The following is a 23,894-nucleotide window of genomic DNA, read 5'->3' as shown; positions in this document are numbered from 1 at the left end:
CTTTCTAAGATATGGGGCCCAAAACTGCTCACAATACTCCAAGTGAGGCCTCACCAGTGCTTTATAAAGTCTCAACATTACATCCTTGCTTTTATATTCTAGTCCTCTTGAAATGAATGCTAACATCGAATTTGCCTTCCTCACCACAGACTCAACCTGCAAATTAACCTTTAGGGAATCCTGCACAAGGACTCCCAAGTCCATTTGCACCTCAATTTTTTGTATTTTCTGTCCATTTAGAAAATATTCAACCCTTTCATTTCTTTATCCAAAGTGCATATATAACACTTCCTGACTGTATTCCATCTGCCATTTCTTTGCCTATTTTCCTCATCTAAGTCCTTCTGTAGTCTCTCTACCTGCCCCTCCATCTACCTTCAATATCATCTGCAAGCTTTGCAACAAAGCCATCAATTCCATCATTCTAATCACTGATATTTAATGTAAAAAGAATCGTTCCCAAATCAGACCCCTGTGGAACACCAGCAACCAACCAGAAAAGGTTCCCTTTATTCCGTCTCTTTGCCTCCTGCCAATCAGCCACTACTTTATCCATGATAGAATCTTTCCTGTAATCCCAGGACTTGTTGCTTGTTAAACAGCCTCATGTGTGGTATCTTGTCAAAGGCTTTCTGAAAATCCAAGTACATGACATCAAGAGAAGTTTGGACGAGTACATAGATAGAAAGGGTGTGGAGGACTATGGTCGGGGTGTAGATCAGTGGAACAAAAGAGAATAATGTTTCGGCATGGGATAGAGGCTCAAGGGCCTGTTTTTGTGCTGTAGTGTTCTATTACTGTGACTCTTCAGACTGCAGTCCTTTACCACTGGCTGAGTGGAGGCACAATAACAACCACTTACTCAATGTAAGCGAGACCAAGGAGCTGATTATTGACTTAAGGCAGAGGAAACTGGAGGTCCTGAATTGGGGTATCAGAGGTGGAAACATTCAGCAATTTAAATGCCTCAGTGTTATCATTTCAGAGGATCTCTCTTGGGGCCAGCATGTTAGTGCAATTTTGAAGAAAGCACAGCAGTGCCATTATTTGCTTAGGAGCTTGCGAAGATTCAGCATGACACCCAAAACTTTGACAAACTTCTCTAGTTGTGTAGTGGAGACTGTATTGACTGGTTGCATCACAGCCTGGTACGGAAACACCAGTGCCCTTGAGTAGAAGAATCCTACAAAAAGTAGTGGATGAGGCCCAGTCTATCACGGGTAAAATCCTCCCCTCTATTGAACGTATGTACACAAAACATCGCCACAGGAAAGCAGCATCCATGATGAGGGACCCCCACCACCCAGGTTCTCGCTGCTGTCATCGGGAAGAAGGTACAGGAGCCTCAGGGCCCACATCACCTGGTTCAGGAACAGTTATTACCCCTCAACCATCAGGCTTTTGAATCAGAGGGGATAACTTTACTTGTCCCATCACTGAACAGTTCCCACGACCTATGGACTCACTTTCAAGGACTCTTCATTTCATGTTATCAATATTTATTGTTTGCTTGCTTTTTTGTTTGTTTCATTGGCTGTCTACCTGTCTATTTTTTTTATTCTCTTTTTTTATTTGCACAGTTTGTTGCCTTTTGCACACCGATTGTCTGCATTGAAGGTGCAGCCTTTCATTGATTATATTATGGTTATTGGATTTAAGTATGCCCACAAGAAAATGAATCTCAGGGTTGGATATGGTCACACACGCATATACACACACACACACACACACACACACACACACACACACACTCTTTGAACTTTTAAACTTTAAAATTTCAGTGCTTCTGCAATAGGTCTATAAAAATAATAATTCTAATTGTTACAGGGATTAGCAATTATATTTTGAACTTTGAACTTTTAAGTCCAGCATTTATTACCCATCTTTAATACCTACTGAGAAGATGCTCGAAGCGCTGAAGTCTTGTTCAAAGGTGCATTTATTACAAAGAGCGAGCCATTCAGTACCTGAATGCGAGAGCCTTCAAATCGAAACACGACCTTCTCTTCAGCCAATACCTACGTGAACATTTCCAGTGAGTTGTAATCAGGCCAAGGCACTCAGATGGGATCTTCCATGGTGACTGATTGCTTAAAATCTTTCCTCATTCTCAGCAGCGTTCCAAGTGCTTTGATTACGACGATTTTTTTTTAAGGACCATTAAGCCTGAGTTGTAACAAGCGAGTAATTTTGTTGCTGAAATATATGTCCAACAGAATGTACATATCTGTGCAGAAGACTGGCTCATTTACTGCAGATACTGAATATGATCAGATCAGTTTGATCACGTTTATGCGACAAAGGCCCTGACACTCCACACTGAGCGATGCTTAGAATCTGTGCAAGACCTGAAGCTTTAGTTGTAGCATCTACCTCTAAACCGTTCCTATCCGTGTAGCCGTCCAAAAAAAAGGTTCAAAGGTTCATTTATTATCAAAGTATGTCTGCAGTATACAGCTCTGAGATTTGTCTTCTCCAGATAGCCAAGAAACAAACAAAAACCGTGGAAGTCGTTCAAAGAAGAGCATCAAACTCCCTCCCCCCGCACAGAAAAAATTAACAAATCCTAACAAATCATGCCAACTGGCAACAAGAAAGAAAGGCAACACCCCCCCCCACGTGAAAAAAAATTGCTCAACGGCAGCACGATCATCAAACAAGTCGTGCAAACTGCAAGAACATCAAACCCCAAACCCTGTGCAAAAAAAATCTTGCCAATCACATCAAATTAAATTGCTCAGACGGCTGCAAAATGAACAGGTGAATGCACAGGATGTAAAAGGTGCACAACCAAAGGGTCCAGTCCAATCCATCGAAGACAGAACTTCGATAACCTCCTCGGACAGCCTCGAGGGAAAGCATGCGGAGACAGAGTAGCAAGGAAGACAGACATCCTTCGCCTGCTCTGTGCCTATCTGTTCTACCACTCCGGATGTTGCTCCTTCTCCCCAATCTCTTCCAAGTATTTATTTTTTAACCTCTTTTGTATGTTGGTCTGTACCGGGGAATAGTATATTGGATTTTGGAAGCCTTGCTGCCCTTAAGTAATCGATTCTTTTGTGAGCATTATTGATCACGAGCATCTTGGTTGGCATGGACAGGTGGGATGAAGGGCCTGTTTCTGTAGTAACAGAGAAGGTGCTTGAAGAATTCAACAGGTTGAGCATATGTGGGGGGGGGGGGGGGGAGAGGGGACGGTGAGGAATTGTCGATATTTCGGGTCAAAACTCTGCGTCAGACCTGACACATGGTTTTGATCCAAAATATCGACAATGCCTTTCCCCTCCATAGATTCTGCTCGATCTGCTGCGTTCCTCCAGCACTTCGTTTGTTGCTTCAGATTCCAGCATCTGCAGTGTCTTGTGCCTCTGGGCCTGTTTGTGCTGCAGTAGTCTCTGACCAGGGCAGCTGAGCCCAGTTCTGCTGAGAATTGTCTACGTGTACTGATCCCTGCCTGAGCATTCTGCTCGACCCTCCCAATGTAATTGTTGAACCTGTACGTCCTCTCCATTGCTAAATGCACTTCGATGACACCTGCTCTGATACCAGACTGGGCTGGCTCCCGGGCACGCTTTTGTTGTGGGCTGAACTGTTCATAAAGCCTAGAAAGAAAGAAAGATTAGCTTTCTTTGTCACGATTTTGTCACATGTACATTGAAACGTCAGCGCATACCGTGAATTGCATTGTTTGGATCAATAACCAGCATGGTCCGAGGATGTGCTGGGAGCAGCTTGCAAGTGTCTTCCGGTGCTAACGTATCATCCCCACAATTTACTAACCCTAACCGCATGTCTTTGGAATGTGGGAGGAAACTGCAACACCTGTAGGAAGGCTACACACCACGGAGAGAACGTACAGACGGCAGCGGAATTGAACCTGGGTGGCTAGCGTTGTAATAGCGTTATGCTAACTGCTATTCTATAGTGCTGCCATTGTAGAATTCGGTATTAGTTTCACCAAGCTGTATCGTGCCCGTATGGAAGATGGGATGCTGTTCCTCGGGCTTGCCTTGTGCCTCACAGTAATTGTAGAGGAGACCACAGACCAATAGGTCAGAGGGGAGGGAGATGGAGAATTAAATTGGCAACAATGGGAATTTCAAGGTTGCCCCTATGGACTAAATTGAGTTAGTTGCCAGGAGCTTTCTGCTTGTGGTTAAGAATCATTTGCATTGCTGTGGGTTTGGAGTAGTTGTGTTATAAGTTTTTACAGCATTGTTATAGTTTGATAGTTCTCATAACCAACTCTTTCATTTCAGAGTTCTAAATGCTACTTGCTTACTTTTATTGTTTGGACTCTCTGCACATTGGGAGTCTGACGGTCTTTTTAGTTGGGTTATTTTGGGTTTCTTTGTTTCGTGGCTGCCTGTAACGAGACGAATCTGAAGGTTGTATAATGTATACATACTTTAATAATAAATGTACTTTGTATGTCTTTGGAATGCAGGGCACCCACCCAGAGGAAGCCCACACGGTCACGGGGGGAATGTACAAATTCCTTACGGACAGCAGTGGGAATTGAGCCCCAATCTTACAGCTGACACTGTGTCAACATTATGCTAACTGCCACGCTACTGCGCCGCTCTCTTAAGTGTTTAAAACATTTCCTTCAGCAAAGAAAAATAGTTTCTGTCCTAATGGTTTGGAGTTTACTTAATATCGTCAGGAATCTGCTCTACTTGGGAGAGTACGGTCACGCTTTGCAAGTCGTATTTAAATATAGATTCCAGGTATTTTACATCCAGGATCTGGATTCTGGTAACCAGGCTGTGTTATTCCTGCAATGAATTGTACCTCATGGGCTTTTGCTTAATTTGTGGTTTTGTGGGCATTGCTGGGATAAGGCAGCTGTATTTAATAAATGCCCCAAACTGTGTTACTGATGACACACACTCAGCACTTTCGGTGCAGCTTCTTCCCCTCCGTCATCAGATTTCTGGAAGACAATGAACACTACCTCACTATTTTTGTTCTCTTTCATTTTAAAATATATTTCTTACTATAGTTTATAGTATATTTTACTGTATTGTACTGCACCGCTGCCGCAAAACAACAAATTTCGCGACATATGCCAGTGGTATTAAGCCTAATTCTGATTCTGATGCAAGCCATTTGGAATCTGAAATAAAGCCCGACGGAGCAGCTGTGGAGAGCCACTGGTGTTGGCCCTCAGTTTGACATGCCGGCTGTCCAGGACTACATTGTGACAGCCTCTATAAGTCCCCAGCACATTGTAACAAGTAACAGTCATTTTGATCTCCTTTACAGTCGTCAGTAAACAATTTTGAACCTTGTATAGGCTGACTTGTTAGTGCACAACAGCAGGAGCGTTGTACAGTGACTAAAGGCCTGTCTACTCCCTGTTCAAAGAGAATCAAGGGAGCCCTTGTGGGCAACGTTTATCCATCAACTTAATGTCGCTGATTATGTATTTCATATCCGTGGATACCGATGAAGGGTCCCGGCCCAAAATGACGACTGTCTGTTTCTCTCCATAACTGCCGCCTGGTTCCTTCAGCATTTTGTGTGTGCTGCTCATGTTTGTTGGACTTGGCGGTGTGCGAATTGCGAACACTGCTTTCCTACATTAGAGTGGCGATGATCCCCTGGAGGTGAAGTCCTTTGGGACATCTGTGGTCCTGGAAAGCACAGAGAGGCTCTGAGTTCTTTCTTACAAAGCTCAGGACTGACAGATCTATTCTAAAATACGAGAAAGTCTGTAGACGCTGGAGACCCAAAGCAACACACACAAGCTGCTGTAGAAACTCAGCAGGCCAGGCAGCATCTATGGAAAAGCGTAAACAGTCGACGTTTCGGGCCAAGGCCCTTCACCGGAACTGTGATTTGTTCCAATTCTTGATGGTGGCACAGTATCGTAGTGATTAGCACAAAGCTTTACAGTGCCTGTGATCAGCGTTCAGGGTTCAATTCCTGCTGAAGAGTTTATGCATCCCCCTGTGACTGTGGGCTTCCTCCAGTTGATCTGGTTTCTTCCCACATCCCATAGATGTACGGGTTTGGGTTACTGAGTCATGTGCATGCTATATTAGTGCTGTAAGAAGGGTGATACTTGCAGGCTGCCCCCAGGCTGTGTTGGTCGTTGGCGCAAAATGATGCGTTTCACTGTCTGTTTTGATGTACGTGTGATAAATAAAGCTGATTTTTGATGTGCCCAAGACTGACTGAACCATAAAGAGCAACAAAATTCCAACTCTATCCCCATTCATAGTTGTGTTCTGAGGCAAAGTTCCCACACTGGCTTCAAAGCTCTTGAATTCAGCTAGTTAAACACAGCAAGCTGTTTTTGCTGAAGACTGCTGTATCTATTATGAATGTGTAGTTCCTGCCCATAGACACACGATTCAGCAGTTTCACCTGCTATCGTCAATAACCCAGTAATCCTTTCGGTAAGAACATGGGCACAAGGTTCTGGAGAATGCTTAGAGCTCACCTGGGAAGGAGATACTTTTGGAGAGAGGTGAACAAGAATGCTGTATGATCTGTAGAGAACATGGAACAGACACAGGGTTGTTTCTCCCTGAGCTGAACCCCCAAACCACTCAGTCCATTTGACCTGTTTGGTGTGGGTGACCCTATCAAGAGCCAAAGCACAAGGCCCTGACTCCAGCCAGAATAGTTCTCCGATTGACCTTGGAGTAGGTTAAAGAGTTGGCATAACACTGTGGGCCAAAGGGCCTATACTGTGTTGTACTGTTCTATGTCAAAGTAATCTGAGAATGGGCATGGGAGTATTGAATGTTATGCACATGATGTGTTACAGATTGGTGGCCTATTAGACGGTGCTCTAATTCAGGGTTGTCAGCTTTACTGAAGGACGTCGAGGGATCTCAGCATGGTGGTTAAGGAAATAGCATAGACTGGCTCACCACAGGGTAATGAAGTTTGCATACTAAGAGAAAAATGCATGTGAGCAAATGGGGAAAGGTGGAGCAGTTGAAAATCTGTGGAAATTTTGGTTTGGATCAGGGATGTTTTTAAAATTCCACTGACTTTGGCATTTGCATGTTGCAAGTTCAGTTCTGAATCCCTTTGAACCAGATCAGGCAGGGGACTGGTCATTTTAAAACATAGTTCTAGGTTTGTATCACTATAAAGATAGAATTGAACAGTAATATGTTTACACTTTAATGATAGAATACCACTCTCCTAAAGGTTTTAAAACACACGCATTGATCTCGTATGATACTCTCTTCCTCAAATGTTTTTTTAAATGTTAATAGCCATTAGCATTCAAGAAGAGGACTGCCTCTGAGAGCATCGATGAATATGAAGTGCAGTTTCTGAGAGCAATTATTCGAGGGAGTTAGCGTTAAGCTTTTCCATCGAGGGAGCTGTCATGATGCAAGTTTTTATTTTCCCCCTTCCAAGAGCAATCGTTTAATTCTATCCCTGCTTTTCCCGAATGGTTCCTGTGCTGATTCGAGGAGTTGATTTTAAATTTAAGAGACTTAGACGGGGTGCTTATCATTGTGGTTTAAAAGCTCTGGGGTGGGAGGGGGGGAGCCTGCAACAAATGACGTGACTATGATCCATGTTAATTCTGTTAAAAATCCCCCTCACACTTTCTCAATATGGCTCCTTTGTGTGTGTGTTGATCAAATCAGCCAATTGGAACCTCCATTCATCTCTCTCTTGTCAGTGATCAGCGGCAGAGGGCAAACTGTGAATGCTTGAATTGAACAGCATTCCATCCCGAGCCTCTGCAGTCTTTTGATGTATGTGGCATTGGGAAGGGGGTACAGGAACCTTAGGTCCCACACCTTCAGTGTCAGGAATGGCTGTTACTCTGCAGCTATCAGGATCCTGAACCGGAGTGGATAACTTCACTCACCTTAATTCTGAAGTGATTTCACAATCTATAGACTCACTTTCAAAACTCAACAATCATGTTCTCAATATTTATTATTGATATTTTGTTTTATTCCTTTTTTTGTATATACACAATTTATTGTCTTTTGCACATTGGTGTTCTGTCCGTATTTGTGCAGTTTTTCATTGATTCCATTATGTTTCTTTGTATTTACTGTGAATGCCCGCAAGAAGATAAATCTCGGGGTGGTATGGGGGATATATATGTACTTTGATAATAAATTTACTTTGACATTTGGTGAAGGTAGGGGGACATGGGTGGTGGTGGGGGTTGATGTTTTCAATAGGTACATTTGATGTCAGAGAAATGTATGCAATAAGCATCCTGAAATTCTTTTTCTCCGTTGTTTTGGGATTTTTCGCCTTCTCTGCACCTCAGCCTGGAAGATTCTCTGTATCTGCCCTCTTCTTGAAACTGCTCCTCACTCTTCTTCTTAACTCATTCCCTAGCTAAAATGCTGCGATTGCTCTCCCTTGTTCCTCAAAAAGCCTCCCCTGGCCACTGCATCAATGTACACTCAGTGGTTACTTCGTTAGGTACCCCCCGGTGTACCCTATTAAATGGCTATTGATTGCTATAGCCCATTCACTTCAAGGTTTGATGTTTTGTGCATTCAGGTTTGCTCTCCTGCACACCACTGTTGTAACGTGTGGTTATTTGAGTTACATGTGCCTTCCTGTCAGCTTGAACTGGTCTGGCCATTCTCTGACCTCTCTCATTAATAAGGTGTCTTCACCCACAGAGCTGCCACACACTAGGTATTTTGTCTGTACACTCTAGAGACTGTTGTGTATGAAAATCCCAAGAGATCAGCAGTTTCTGAGATACTCAGACCACCCAGTCTGGCACCAAAGATCATTTCATGGTCAAATCACTTGGGTCACATTTTTTCCCCATTCTGATATTTGTCTAAACAACAACTGAACAATATCTGCATGCTTTTATGCATTTTGAGTTGCTGCCACATGATTGGCTGATTAGATATTTGCATTAATGAGCAGGTGTACAGGTTTACCACATCAAGTGGCCACTGAGGGATATTTAGAAATGTTTCTCTCCTGCTCCCACCGGGGATGATAGCGGATGTCGGTGCTCTGTGGCCCTCCCTGAGATGTACGGTTTACTTTCGCTGCTCCCACGAGCCTCGTTTGGCTTGCGCATTACTCCGAGGGTTAACTTTGCACTTAACATGCTTGCAAGGCAGATGAGGCATTGTAGATGCAGTGTACATAACACAACGCGGAGTGAACAAATAAATGAGGTGCTAACCCATGCATTAACAGAACATCCTGTTCAGGTCCCTTTTAAATTCTGTAATGCACATGAAGCAACATCAAAACCTGTGCCCTATAATTCCCGGCTGTAATCACTCGTACTGTAAATCACTGCATGTCACTGGGTTTTAGTGAAATATGCAGGTTTTTGTAACAGCTGACCACTTAAGCAATTAAAGCATGGAGCTAGTATATAATTTTTTAAAAACTGAATGCCTTTTTTTCATTTAGCCATTTTGCAGTTGTGATGATGATTTGCATTCCAGAATTTTACACCAGAATTCACTCAAATGAATTTTGACAGCCATTTCGGAGGGCAGTGTTGGGGTATCTGCATATTGAATTGATCTTTTCCGGCTTGTACAGATGGTGACTCTCGGGATAAAAAGAAAAATACCAAATAGAATGCTGATGATGCCAATTTGATAGAAACAGCAATGTCTATATATCAATATTCCACTTTAGAATTCAAGAGTTTACTCCCATAAGTATTCCATCTACAGGCAGGTTCATTCACTGAAGAAAATACAGTGGATTTTGGTTAATTGGAACACGTCGGGACCAGTATATTTTAACCCAATTAAGTGGCTGTTCCAATTAGCTGAAATTTCTTGGAAACAGTTTAAAAAGTATTAAAAACAAAGACGAATTACCATCAAACTGAGTAAAAAGAATTCTGTGTGTAAGTGAAATGCAGTACAAATTAGAACACTGCTAATAGTACTACAGTACTATAACACTGTGTATTAGTTCCTAATAGTTATCGATGGAGGAACTCATCCAGTGTATGCTGCCGTGTTCTTTTGATTGACTGTAAATGAACAAAATCAGCACAGACATCCAGTGCAGATAATGGACGGCCTTCATTGCTTTCAATGATTGCATCCTCCAGATCTTCATTTTCATTGTAACATTCAAGATGATTGTTGATACCTCCAAATTCTTTGTAGTTGCTAACATGCTCAAATAGTGAAATCGTTGCATTTGCATGCCTGGCCATTTCTGGTATCTCCAAACCTGAGTGAGCAAAACTGTTCTTGAATCGTCTTACTGCTTATTTCTGGCCACCTATCAGTGACAAAAAAAATCGCTGCTTTTTGAACACAAATACACGCAAATGACGCTATTTTAAAAACTGTTTGCTCTAAGCATGTTGTAGTGTCAAACGGCCACATGACATGCACGCGACTGACGCTAGTTAGAATCTGTTCGGCAACCGTCTCCTGTCCCAATTCAGCAGTATAGTTTCCCAAATAAATGAAGGGAATTCCAGCTATTTTATTAATTGGTTTTTGTTCCAAATAAGTGGCTGTCCTGATGAACCAGTGGCCCATTAACTGTATTTTGGACTTGATAAATATGAATTCAATTTCCATAGTTCTTTGTACTAAAAGGTACCTTTTTTTCTTTCTCTTTCCAGAGTGTAAGATTGTCTGCCTATAACATGGTGTCCTGACGTGTTCTGAGCAACGTATTGTGGAGGTACAGTGCTATAACAATTGCTTGCTGAGATGGTATTTTCCCAGACATTTCCCAGACTGTTGTTGGAAAAAGACTTGAGAATGTCTAAGTAAGTATTGCTACTTTCTAGTTGACTTCTTTAGCCAGGAGCCTGAGCATTAAATCTTCCTTTATTCTGATTTACCGATGTTGTACAAAATAAGCCAAGATACCATTACTGGGATTATGAATGTTTTACAGTTAATAACTAATAATTGTTCTTAAAAATGGTTTTCTTAATTGCACTGTAGCTTCTGGGAAGATAGTTTTTCAGCCTTGACTTTACTATGTTTTACTTTGCATAATACATAAAAACATTAAAGTGTGGCATTCAGTCCCATATCCTGCTATTTGTAAGATTAAGGTTAAAGATTAGCTTTATTTGTCACATATACATCAAAGCATATAGTGAAATGTGTCATCGTTTTGCGATCTGCTCGGCCAGTCCACAAGACTCGCCACAGTTCCGGCTCCAACATAATGTGCCCTCAACTCAGTAACCCTAACCCCTTATGTCTTTGGATGGAAACTGGAGCACCTGGAGGAAACCCACACTGTCACAGGAGGAGCATGCAAACTCCTTGCAGGGTCAAACCCCCAACTGGTGATCGCTGGCGCTGTAAAGCGATTGCATTAACCGTTACGCTGCCCTGACACACTCAATAAGATCTTTTACGTCGGCATAACTTTTTGTACCCACCCCCTTATACCTTGACTCCCCTAATAACCAAAGATCTATCCATCCGAATTGTGAACCTAACCGGAGAATCCCCTTTGCCTTTTGGCTGGAGAATTCTGATGATGCAGTTTTTGATCTTTCTAGTTATAAAAATTGTAGATGTTGGAAATTCTTGGCAGGTCAGCCTGTTGCTGTCTGACCTCCAAGATGTTGCAACACTTTGTTTTCATTTCAAATTTTCAACAGCTGCAGGATTTTATTTTTTCTTCTCTTTGATTTAGGATCCTGAGCCTTGGTTTTAGACACTCAGTCAAGAGAAGCTTCATCCTCAGTTGTTGTCCCAAAGTGATTCTGAAGTGAGATCAACCCTCCTCACAGCTTTTGTGATCAAAGTAAATTTCTTATCAAAGTACCATTTACAACACTGAGATTATTCTTCTTGTGGGCATATTCAATAAGTCTATAGAATAATAACCATAACAAAATCAATGAAAGTCTGCCCCCCACACACACAATGCCTGAGGAACTCAGCAGGCCAGGCAGAATCGATGGAAATGCGTACAGTCGGTGTTTCGGGCCAAGACCCTTCGGCAGGACTGCCTGGCCCGCTGAGTTCCTCCAGCATTTTGTGTGTGTTGCTCGGATTTCCAGCATCTGCAGATTTTCTCTTGTTCGTTAAAGGTTGCCCAACTAGGGCATTCAGCCAGTGTGCAGAAGTCAACAAACTCTGCAAATACAGAAAGAGGAAATAATAATAATAATAAATAAGCAGTACATATTGAGAACATGAGATGAATCTTTGAAAGTGAGTCCATTGGGTGTGGGTCAGTCACCCAGTCTGTTTAACTTGACATCTTAAGATAATTGTCCCATCTGAGAAACCTTTGCTCCACGCCTCTGCAGAGAGAGTAGATCATTCCCGGTATAGTGGCAGTGGAGACTTCTAGAGTTATCAGAATCGTAATCAGATTTATTATCACTGATGTGAAGTTTGTTTTGCAGTGCCAGTAAAGATTTAAAAGATTAGCTTTATTTGTCACATCTGTGTTGATAAATACAGTAAAGTGCATCACTTGTGTCAGGAGTGTGCTGGGGAAACCCATAAGTTTCTGGCAACAGCACAGCTTTCTGGCCACTTACTAACGCTAACTCTATATCTTTGGAATGTTGGAGGAAACCAGAGCACGTGGGAGAAACCTATGTGGTCGTGGGGAGAATATACAAACTGCTCAGACAGGCGTTGGGAACTGAACCCTGGTCAACAATTGCTGTAAAACTATTGTGCTAACCACTATGCCGCCAGTCCAGTGCAAGACGTAAAAATTAATGCAAGCTTTCGGAAATATGACGGTACCGCGGAAAAGCTGTTCTTGAATCAATCGGAGTGGGTCTTGGGGCTCCTGTATCACCTCGTCGATGATGGTATGAAGAAGGGGGCATGCCATGATTGTGTGGCTCCTTAGCGATGGGCACTGTCTTCTTGAGGTGCCAGCTTTCAAAGACGGTGGGGAAGCTCGTCCCCGTGATGGAGCTGGCTGAGGCTTCCTCTTGCGAGCCTGTGCATTGGAGCCTCCGTACCAAGCAGTGATGTAACCAGTCAGAATGCTCTCCACTGTACAAACTTCTAAGAGTTATATTAAATTCTGATCTTTCTCATTACTTCTAAAGTGTATCAAATCATCAGGGGCACAGGGTGAATGCATGCAGTCTTTCCCAGGGCTGGGGAATCAAGGGTTAAGGCAAGAGAGGAGAGATGCAGTAGGAACCTGGGAGGCGACTGGAGCATAGGAGAATGAGGAGTGATCTTGTAGAGATGGCAGAGCAGACTTGATGGCCCGAATGGCCGGATCCTGCTCCTGTCTTAAGGTCTTCGCGTTACTACCATCAGGAAGGAAGAACAGAAGCCTGAAGTCCTTCATTCAACGATTCAGGAACAGCTTCTCCGACATAAGATTTCTGAAAGGACAGTGAACACTACCTCATTATTCTTTTTCTTTGCATGATTTATGATGTAATTTATAGTAATTTTTAAATGTTTTTGCACTCTGCTGCCTCCACGAAACAACAAATCCCACAGCTTATAAAACAATGGCAGTGCCTGCTCATTTCTACCATCAAGGAGGAGGTACAGGAGCCTGAAGACACACACTCAACATTTTAGCAACACCTTCTTCCCCTCCACCACCGGATTTCTGAATGGACGAGTCCCTGAACACTAACTCAATATTTTCCCTCTCTTTTTGCACTACTTATTTAAATTTAAATTTTTATATTTATATATATTTCTTATTGTAATATGTAGTTTTTTTAATCTATTGCATTGTCCTGCTTCCGCAAAATAACAAATTCCACAGTATGTCAGTGATATTAAACCTGGTATTAAGTTCTCATTTTCCCATGCTCCAGTTACCACTTGGATTTCTATTAAATTTCTCCCCCCTTGCCTTAACCTTGTTTCCTCCTGATTCTGATAATCAAACTGATTCTGTTCCTGAGCTTGGATTGGGGCATCTCAGTCAGCGTGAATCAGTGGGGCTGAATGGCCTGTTTCTGTTGTATGACCTTGGCTGAATTCTCTCTCTGCTCTCCCTCCTGCAGGTTAAAAAAGCGCAGCGTGTCGAGGTTGCTACAACCGGAATATTTCTGAGAGTTCTGAAAGCCATGGATAGATGTAAGCATGTGGGGCGGCTGAGACTGGCCCAGAATCACTCCATACTGAACCCCCAGAAGTGGCATTGTGTGGACTGCAACACCACCGAGTCTGTTTGGGCGTGTCTTAAATGCTCCAATGTGGCGTGTGGCCGCTACATCGAAGAGCATGCACTCAAACACTTTAAGGAAACTCGGCATCCTCTGGCCATGGAGGTCAATGAACTCTATGTCTTTTGTTATCTCTGTGACGACTACGTGTTGAATGACAATGCCACGGGGGACTTAAAACTGTTGAGAAGCACGTTGAGTGCAATAAAGAACCAAAAGTACAGTCCGACGGCACGCACTGGCAGGGCACTGCGATCGTTGGCTTGTGGGGAATCTCCTTGTACTTTGCAGAAGGGCAGGAAGGGGCAGACTCACAGTACGGAGCAGATGTTCACTGCCCTCTGGCACAGGAGGCAGTCTTTACTAACGAAGGCGATGCGCACTTGGTTTGAGCAGACCACCAGCGGGAAGCGTCGGCTCGAGGAGAAGCGGCTGCAGGAGGAAATGGAGAGGCGGAAGGAGGAAGCGAGGAAGCGCAGGCAGGAGCTGAAACGCAAGTTCATGGAAGAGCTCGCCAACACTCCTCCGAGGAAGAGCGCGCGGATCCTATTTCAGATTCAGAAGGAGGAACATATCTCAAGAAAATGCAAAAAACCAACTGTAAGAAAGGTGCTACTAACTGCCCCTACCTCAAAACGACAAAGGAACAAAATGAAGCGCTATTATGCTGCCAGGCGTAAGCCCGTGGTAACACCCGGTGTTACGGGTCTGAGGAACCTGGGTAACACCTGCTACATGAACTCCATCCTGCAAGTGCTGAGCCATTTGCAGAAGTTCAGAGAATGTTTCTTAACCCTTGATCTCTGTGAGACTGAAGAATTACTGGCCAGGACCACGAACGGGAAAACGAGGTTGTCTAACAAAGTCACTCTGGGGATTGGTCCTGCTCATTGCATAGCGGAAAGAAAGCATCATGTGGGAACTTCAGGGAGATACAGTATGCCATCTGGTTTGAACGGAGGTGCCTCCGTGGCCAGGAGCCTGGAACTGATTCAGCCCAAGGAGCCTAGCTCGAAGCACATCTCTCTTTGCCATGAACTTCACACCCTCTTCCGAGTGATGTGGTCTGGGAAATGGGCTTTGGTGTCTCCGTTTGCTATGTTACACTCTGTATGGAGCCTGATCCCAGCGTTCAGGGGCTACGGTCAGCAAGACGCTCAGGAATTTCTCTGTGAGTTATTGGACAAGGTGCAGCAGGAGCTGGAATCGGAAGGCACCAAGCACAGGATCCTCATTCCGTTCTCGCAGAGGAAGCTCACCAAGCAGGTTCTCAAGGTGGTGAACACCATCTTCCACGGGCAGCTGCTCAGTCAGGTAAATAAAAACAGAAGTACCTGTCGGCTTGTTTTAATTTAATTCTTCACTCGGGTTCTGATCTTGTCAGGGTGAAGGGTGCCAGTGCAGCAGAGTGGAATGCTTTTGGTAATCTGTGTAGTAACAGACCTCCTCCATCTTCAGCTGCAGTGCTGAGGTAAACGTAAAAATGAAAGCAGAATTAGGCCACGTCTCTTTGAAGATCCAACTATACAAGCACTTCCTAATTTCTTGAAACACGCAAATGCAATAAGTGGCAATGAGTGTCAGCGGGTGAATTAATTCGCCCCAGCTGATTTTGTGCATGGTCCTGATGCCGTGGACATCCTATAAGGTGGGTTAGATGCTGGGTGTGAGGAACAATTATATATTTGGCTCTGGGCAAGGTAGAACTGGTTTAATCATTTCCAACAGGAGGTCAGAACAGCAGCTCGATGACACAGGAAGCCAGTTAACATCCCTCAAACAGTAAACTTGGATCTCGTGATACTTTTTCATCTCCTAGGGTTGGTAACGTTGTCGGGCTCTGAGCTGCGGTCTCTTACCTGCCGTAATGAAGCTTACAAGGATACTGAGGGCACAAGGAGAGGTTGGACAAACTTGGCTTGTTTCTCTGGAGAACCAGAGGCTGAGGGGAGACCGGCATCTTTCTTCCAGGGTCAAAATGTCTAATACCAGAAGAACATGCACTTTATGTGAGAGGGGCTAAGCTCAGGGGAGATGTGTGGGGTGTTTTACATAGAGGGTGACGGTGAAGGGTGAAAAGATAGAGGCATTAAAGAGGCTCTTTATACATGAATGTGCAGAGAAGGGAGGCATGTGGAAGTTGTGTGGGCAGAAGTGATTACTTTGATGTTTAAGTATTAGTTTATCGCAGCGCAATGTTGTGGGCCAAAGGGCCTGTTCCTTTGCAGTACTGTTCTCTGTTCCATGTGATGCCGCAAGCTGAGGGCCAGTAGAAAGTTCCAAACGTAGGGAGCTGATGTAAATAATGTGATAATATGATTGGTATTGGAGCTCATTCATACTGGTCACATCTGTCAATGGTAGCGTAGCAGTTGGTGCAACGCTTTACAGCGCCAGCTGAAAGATCGAGGTTCAATTCAGGTCTCTATGTAATGAGTTTGTACGTTCTCTCTGTGGCCATGGGGGTGGGAGGGAGAGAGAGAGAGAGAGAGAGAGAGAGAGAGAGAGAGAGAGAGAGAGAGACACACACACACACACACTCCAAAGATGTACGGTTAGTGAGTTGTGGCCATGTTATGTTGGTGCCGGAAGTGTAGTGACACTTGTGGGCTGTCTAGCACATCTACAGACTGTGTTGGTCATGGACACAAACGATGCTCATTTATCACAGTATGCCTCGATATACACGTGACAATCCAGCTGATCTTAAATCAAACAAATTTTTAAACCAAGTTAATCTTTAAACGGTACAATGATTTTTTTGTTGTACATGTCATCCAGGCAGCTTACTCCATACGTAAGTACACCAGGGAAGGCAGTGCAGAATAGAGAGTTACAGTTATAGAGGAGCCACAGTGCAGGAAGAACTGAAGTGTAAAGGCCATCTAATAAAAAACACAAAATGCTGGCAGAACTCAGCAGGCCAGACAGCATCTATGGGAGGAGGTAATAATGACGTTTCGGGGCCGAAACTCTTCATCAGGAGTGAAGTAACATGGGATGGTTGAGGGGGGATAAGAAGTGGGGGGAGGGATGAAGTAGAGATCTGGGAAGTGATAGGCTGGAGGGAAATGGGCTGGGGGAAGGTGGAGAATTATGGGAAATAAAAGAGAAAGAAAGGTAGGGCTGGGGGAAAGATTATAGTGAGGGGGGAAAAAGAGAGATAAAGAGAACCAGACTAAAATAATAGATAGGGTTGGGGGTAAGGGGGGGGGCAGGGGTATCAACAGAGGTCAGTGAGTTGGATGTTCCTTACCATTAAACCTGCTGATAAGGGGGGTGCTGTTGTCGTCTGGCGCACCGACCTGTACATAGCGGAGGCACGACGACAACTCGCTGACACCTCCTCTTATCTATCCCTGGACATGAACATCCCCCATCCCTATCTATTATTTTAGTCTGGTTCTCTTTCTCTCTCTTTCCCCCCCCCCCCTCACTATAATCTCTCCCCCAGCCCTACCTTTCTTTCTCTTTTATTTCCCCTAATTCTCCACCTTCCCCCTAGCCCATTTCCCTCCAGCCTATCACTTCCCAGCTCTCTACATTATCCCTCCCCCCACTTCTTATCCCCCCTCGACCATCCCATGTTACTTCACTCCTGATGAAGGGTTTCGGCCCGAAACGTCGTTATTACCTCCTCCCATAGATGCTGTCTGGCCTGTTGAGTTCTGCCAGCATTTTGTGTTTTTTATTTATTTCCAGCATCTGCAGATTCACTCGTGTTGCCTGTAAAGGCCATCTGATGGATTGTGTGGTCAAGAATTCATCTAGTGTGAGAGAGAGTCATTATCAGCAGGATAGAAGCTGAACTTAAACTGGTGGTGTTTTGTATCTTCTGACAGACAGGGTTTGGTTGAAGTAATAATGACACTGGTTGGAGGGGTCCTTGACGATTTATTTATTTGTTTATTGAGATACGGTACAGAATAGGTCTTTCCAGACCTCCTAGCCACGCTGTCCAGCCATCGCCCGATTTTAGCCCTAGCCTAATCATAGGACACTTTACAATGACCAATTCACCTACCAACCAGCGGTACGTTTTTGGACTGTGGGAGGAAACCAGAGCACCCGGAGGAAACCCACGTGGTCACAGGGACAGCATACAAACTCCTTACAGGCAGCGACAGGAATTGAACCGGGGTTGCTGCTACTGTGTCTTCTGCTTTCCCACATTCAGTGATTTAGGAAAAACTTCTTTCCCTCCACCATCAGATTTTGGAATGGTCCATGAACACTATCTCGTTACTCGCCTTCTGCACTATAATTATTTTGTAACTTAGCATGATTTTATTCTGTACTGTTGTCACACAGCAACTAGTTTCACGACGTGTGTTGGTGATAATGAGCCTCATTTGGCTTTTTAATGGCAAACAAGAGAAAATATGCAGGTGCTTGAAATCCCAGTGGCCACCCATTTTAATTCCACTTCCCATTCCCATTCCGATATGTCCTCCATTGTCGGGATGAGGCCACACTCAGGTTGGAGGAACAACACCTTGTATTCTGTTTGAGTAGCCTCCAACCTGATGGCGTGAACATCGATTTCTCAAACTTCCAGTAGCGCCTCCACCCCCTCCTCCCTCGCCATTTTCCAACCCCTTGTCGCTCTCTCATGTTATCTCCTTGCCCACTCATCACCTCCCTCTGGTGCTCCTCCCCCCTTTTTCTTTCTTCCATGGCCTTCTTTCTCAATCACCAATCAACTTCCCAGCTCACACAAAGTACACTGCAGATGCTGTGGTCAAATCAAGAAGTCATCCAGCACCTTTGTACGTCTTAACTTCCCAGCTCTTTGCTTCATCCCTCCCCCTCCTCCAAGTTTCATCTATCACCTGGCATTTCTCTCTCCTCTCCCTCCTACCTTTCAAACCTACTCCTCAGCTTTTTTTCTCCAGTCCTGCTGAAGGGTTTCAGCATGAAATGCCGACTGTACTCTCTTCCATAAATGCTGCCTGGCCTCCTGCTTTCTAATGGGAAATGTGGGTGGAGTTAATGGAGGGGAGGCTGTTTTGTCTGCTGGACTTGGCTATTCTCACAGCTCTTTGCCATTTCCTCTGATCTTGGACAGGGCCCTTCCCACGCAAGTTGATAGTGCATTTGTCAAAGAGAGACTCTTCAAGGATGTGCTGAATTTCCATAGCCTTCTGATGAAGTAAAGGTCCTTGTGTGCTTGCTTGACCACTGTGGCTGGACCAAGACAAAATGTTGGTGATCTTTACACCTAGGAACTTTAATTTCTCAGCTATCTTCACCTTATATGGCATGGTATTTGTTGCTTTGCTGTAGCAGCGCAGTGCAAAACTATAAAATTACTATAAATTTTAAAAACAAATATAGTTCAAGAAAGAGGAATAATTAGAAAGTGTTTATGGATTCAAGGATAGTTCAGAAATCTGATGACGGAGGGGAAGAAGCTGTTGCTGAATCGTTGAGTGTGTGCCTTCAGGTTCCTGTACCTCCTACCTGATGGTAGGAATGAGAAGAAGGGATATTCTGGATGGTGAGGCTCCTTGGTGGTGGATTCAGCCTTGAAGATGTCTGAACAAGGAGCAGATGGAGATTGAGGAGCCTGGGTATTGGCCATGGCCTTTATGGTGAAGAGCAAGAGGCCAGAATTGGAAGAGTGCAAGTATCTCTGGGTTATATGGCAATAGCAGGGTCATAAAGAAAGCTTTTGGCATGTTGGCCTTCATAAATCAATGTAGTGCGTATAGGAGAAGGAATGTTATGTTGAAAGTGTATATGATGTTGGTGAGGTCTAATTTGGAGTATTGTGTGCAGTTTTGGTCATCTACCTATAGGAAAGATGTAGATAAGGTTGAAAGAGTACAGAGAAAATTTTCAAGGATGTGGCTGGGTCTGGAGGACCTGAGATTGAATAGGTTAGGACTAAGGAACAGATTAATTCCTTAGAAGGTAGAAAATTAAGGGGAGATTTGGTAGAGGTATACAAAATTATGAGGGGTCTAGATAGCGTAAATGCAAGGGCCTGTATCTACTGTGTTGCTCTGTGATTCTATGACTAACTTACTTACAATTGCATGAAAAAGTTTGTGAACCCTTTGCTATTACCTGGTTTTCTGCATTAATTATTCATAAAACGTGGTCTGATCTTCACCTAAGTCACAATCTGCCTGAACTAATAACATACAAACAATTGTACTTTTAATGTCTTTATTGAACACTTTGTTTAGTTGTTCACAGTCCAAGCTGAAAAAAGTACGCAAACCCTTGTATTTAATAACTGGTAGAACCTCCCTTAGTAGCAATAACCTCCTCTATAACCTCCTGTAACTGCTGATCAGACTTGCACAACGGTGAGGAGGAATTTTAGACTATTCCTCCGTACGGAACTGTTTCAGTTCACCAACATTTCTGGGCTACCTTGCATGAACGGCCCTCTTCAGGTCATGCCACAGCATCTAAATTTGGTTAAGTTCTGGACTCTGACTTGATCATTCCAAGACACAAACTTTCTTCTTTTTAAAGTTGCTAAAGAGACTTTAGCAAGTTCTAGAGATTTCTGCAGATCCTTTACTGTTAGCCTTGGGTTCTTTCTCACCTCCATCAGTTTTGCACGTTGTGCTCTTGTTGTGATCTTTGCAGGATGCCCACTCCTAGGGCAGCAACAGTACTGAATTTCCTCCACTAGTAGACAGTTTCTCTGACTGATGAAGACTCAGGTCTTTAGAAATGCTTTTGTAGCTTTTTCCAGCTTCATGCATCTCTACGGTTTTTCTTCAAAGCTCCTTTGAAAGTTGTTCTGATCGAGGCATGGTGCACATAAACAGATCTTTCTTGAGAAGAGCAGGCTCTGTCAGTAACCTGACTGTGTGTGTCTTTTTTATAGGGCAGGGCACCTCTACAACCCACATCTCCAATCTCATCTCATTGACGAAAACCCAAATAACATTTGTAAAAGGCATTATCTCAGAAGTTAACATACTATTTTGAGCCTAGACTGTGATTGTTTAAACAGTGGACTCAGTATTGACAGGAAGTACAATTGTTTGTGTGTTATTAGTTTAGGCAGATTGTGTTTGTCTGTTATTGTGACTTAGATGGAGATTAGGCGATATTTTATGAGTAATTTATGCCTAAAACCAGGTATTTGCAACGGGTTCATAAACTACTTCTTGCAGGTGTGTGTGTGTGTAAAATTGTAATTTATAGTACATTTTGTGTATCTGTACAGCCCCAAAACAAAAAAAACTCATGCATATGTCAGAGATACTAAACCTGATTATGATTATATACAGTGCTGTGTAAAAGTCATAGTCACAAAGATTTAGCCAGGGTGCCTAAGACTTTTGCACAGTACTATATTTGTCAATGTGGAACAGAAAGTGACTTTGTAAATCTGGCGGGAGCAAAGGATGTTGGGAATGGTGAGGTTGGAGCGCCATAGCAAGAGTATGGGACAGGTTGTGGGGGTGGGGGTTGTGGTGCTGGTACAAACCCACTCAGCTTTGAGACAGCAGGTGAAGTCATTTGATTACAAACAGTCGATTTATTGATCATTACAGAATGTCTCTTTGGTGCTTCCCACTCCCTCCCCTCTCCCTTCCCCTTTTCCCAACCATGATTCCCTCTTCCCTGCCCCCTTCCCACTCTCAGACCCCTGTAGAGACCCATATCAGAATCAGGTTTATCATCATCACGTATGACTTGAAATTTGCTTTTTGTGTGGCAGCAGTACAGTGCAATACATATAAAGCAGTACTGTATGCCTTAAGACTTTTGCCCAGTACTGTAAAAATACAAGCAAGCATAGGAAAATTAACCTACAAGGAAAATAACAATTCTAAATCCTTATCCAACAGCATGGACTAGATTTGAAAACGAGTGGGAATTTTACAACTGAATCCTTGCCCAGTGTAGGTCAGAAAGTATAAGGCTTGAAGAGAATCGAGACATTCAAATCAGAAATTTTGGATTAGCTCATGCTGAGACTAGAATGAGGGAGGTTGAACAGGATAGAGTTCGAACAGTCAATGAAAATGGTTCCTGTTCTTCCAGAATTCAGTGGTTTTTGTGAATTTATTTGCATTGATCCCTGCTCCCTCCTTAAGGAAATCACTTCAGCATTTCAGGAAATACTACTTCTTCAAATAACCAAATAACATCGGCCAACCATGTGTTCTTAAAGTCAGCAGATGTGGGTGAGATAGCATTGTTCAGTTGTCTGAATACACGATCTGATGACCTGGCATTTTAAAGCACCAACAGCTGTCACTGAGCATATTGCTATCAGCAACGCTTACCTGCCCTCTAGTGACCACATCGAGAACAGCAATTGAATAAAAGTATGCTGGAGGAACTCAGCAGGCCAGGCAGCTTCTATGGAAAAGAGTACAGTCGATGTTTGGGGCCAAGACTCTTCATCAGCACTGTTGAAGGGTCTCGGTCTGAATACGTGGACTGTACTCTTTTCCATAGAAGCTGCCTGGCCTGCTGAGTTCCTCCAGCATTTTGTGTGTGTCGCTCAGATTTCCAGCTTCTGCAGATTTTCTCTTGCTTGCAATTGATTAAAAGTCATCATTTTTCTGAGCAACAGTCAGAATCAGCTTCAGGTTTAATATCACTGGCATGTCGCGAAATTTGTTGTCTTTGCAGCCACAGGACAACACATAGTAATAGAAAAAACATCTGTAAGTTACACACATGTGCGCATGCGCACGCACACACACAGTAGTTAAATAAGTAGTGCAAAAATAGAAATAAAAAGGTATTGAGGTAGTGCTTATGCATTCAGTGGCCATAAGACCATAAGATATAGGAGCAGAAGTAGGCCATTTAGCCCATTGAGTCTGCTCCGCCATTCAATCATGGGCTCATCCAATTCTTCCGTTCATCCCCACTCCCCTGCCTTTACCCTGTACCCTTTGATGCCCTGGCTAATCAAGAACCTATCTATCTCTACCTTAAATGCACCCAATGTCTTAGCCTCCATAGTCGCTCGTGGCAACAAATTTCACAGATTTACCACCCTCTGACTAAAGTAATTTCTCCATATCTCTGTCCTTCAATCCTGAAGTCGTGCCCTCTTGTCCTAGAATCCCCTACCATGGGAAATAACTTTGCCATATCTAATACATTCAGGCCTTTTAACATCAGGAATGTTTCAATGAGATCCCCTCTCATTCTCCTGACCTTCAGGGAATACAGCCCAAGAGCTGCCAGACATACCTCATATGGTAACCCTTTCATTCCTGGGATCATTCCCGTGAATCTTCTCTGAACCCTCTCCAATGTCAGTATATCCTTTCTAAAATAAGGAGCCCTAAACTGCACACAATAGTGTGGTTTTATGAGTGTCTTATAGAGCTTCAACATCACGTCCCTGCTCTTATATTCTATACCTCTAGAAATGAATGCCAACATTGCATTCGCCTTCTTCACCACTGACTCAACCTGGAGGTTAACCTTTAGGGTATCCTGCACAAGAATTCCTAAGTCCTTTTGCACCTCTGCATTTTGAATTCTCTCCCCCTCTAAATAATAGTCTGCTCGTTTATTTCTTCCGCCAAAGTACATGACCATACACTTCCCAACATTGTATTTCATTTGCCACTTTTTTGCCCATTCCTCTAAACTATCTAAGTCTTTGCAGGCTCTGTTTCCTCAACACTACCCGCTCCTCCTCCTATCAGAAATGTCCATTCAGACACTGGATGCCCGAGGGTATGAAGCTGTTCCTGAATCATTGAATGTGTGCTTTCTTGTTTCTGTATCTCCAGTGAGGTAGCAATGAGAACAAAGCATGACCTGAGTGATGGGGGTCGTTAAT

At 43.6% G+C, this 23,894-nt stretch overlaps 1 protein-coding gene across 5 annotated transcripts in view; it reads left to right on the top strand.

Moving 5' to 3' along the window:
• The window catches only part of LOC140717337 (ubiquitin carboxyl-terminal hydrolase 49-like), a 93,781-nt gene that overhangs the window by 39,196 nt on the left and 30,691 nt on the right, over positions 1-23,894 (top strand). For all 5 annotated transcript variants that reach the window (XM_073030819.1, XM_073030822.1, XM_073030818.1 and 2 more), the window contains exons 2-3: positions 10,586-10,735; positions 13,943-15,418. In XM_073030819.1, the coding sequence (XP_072886920.1) occupies positions 14,006-15,418 (1,413 nt within the window). In that variant the 5' untranslated portion in view covers positions 10,586-10,735; positions 13,943-14,005. The remainder of the gene's footprint in view (positions 1-10,585; positions 10,736-13,942; positions 15,419-23,894) is intronic.

This window comes from Hemitrygon akajei, chromosome 27 (assembly GCF_048418815.1).
Source record: "Hemitrygon akajei chromosome 27, sHemAka1.3, whole genome shotgun sequence".
NCBI classification, from domain to species: domain Eukaryota; kingdom Metazoa; phylum Chordata; class Chondrichthyes; order Myliobatiformes; family Dasyatidae; genus Hemitrygon; species Hemitrygon akajei.
This window is presented reverse-complemented; position numbering and strand designations above follow the sequence as displayed.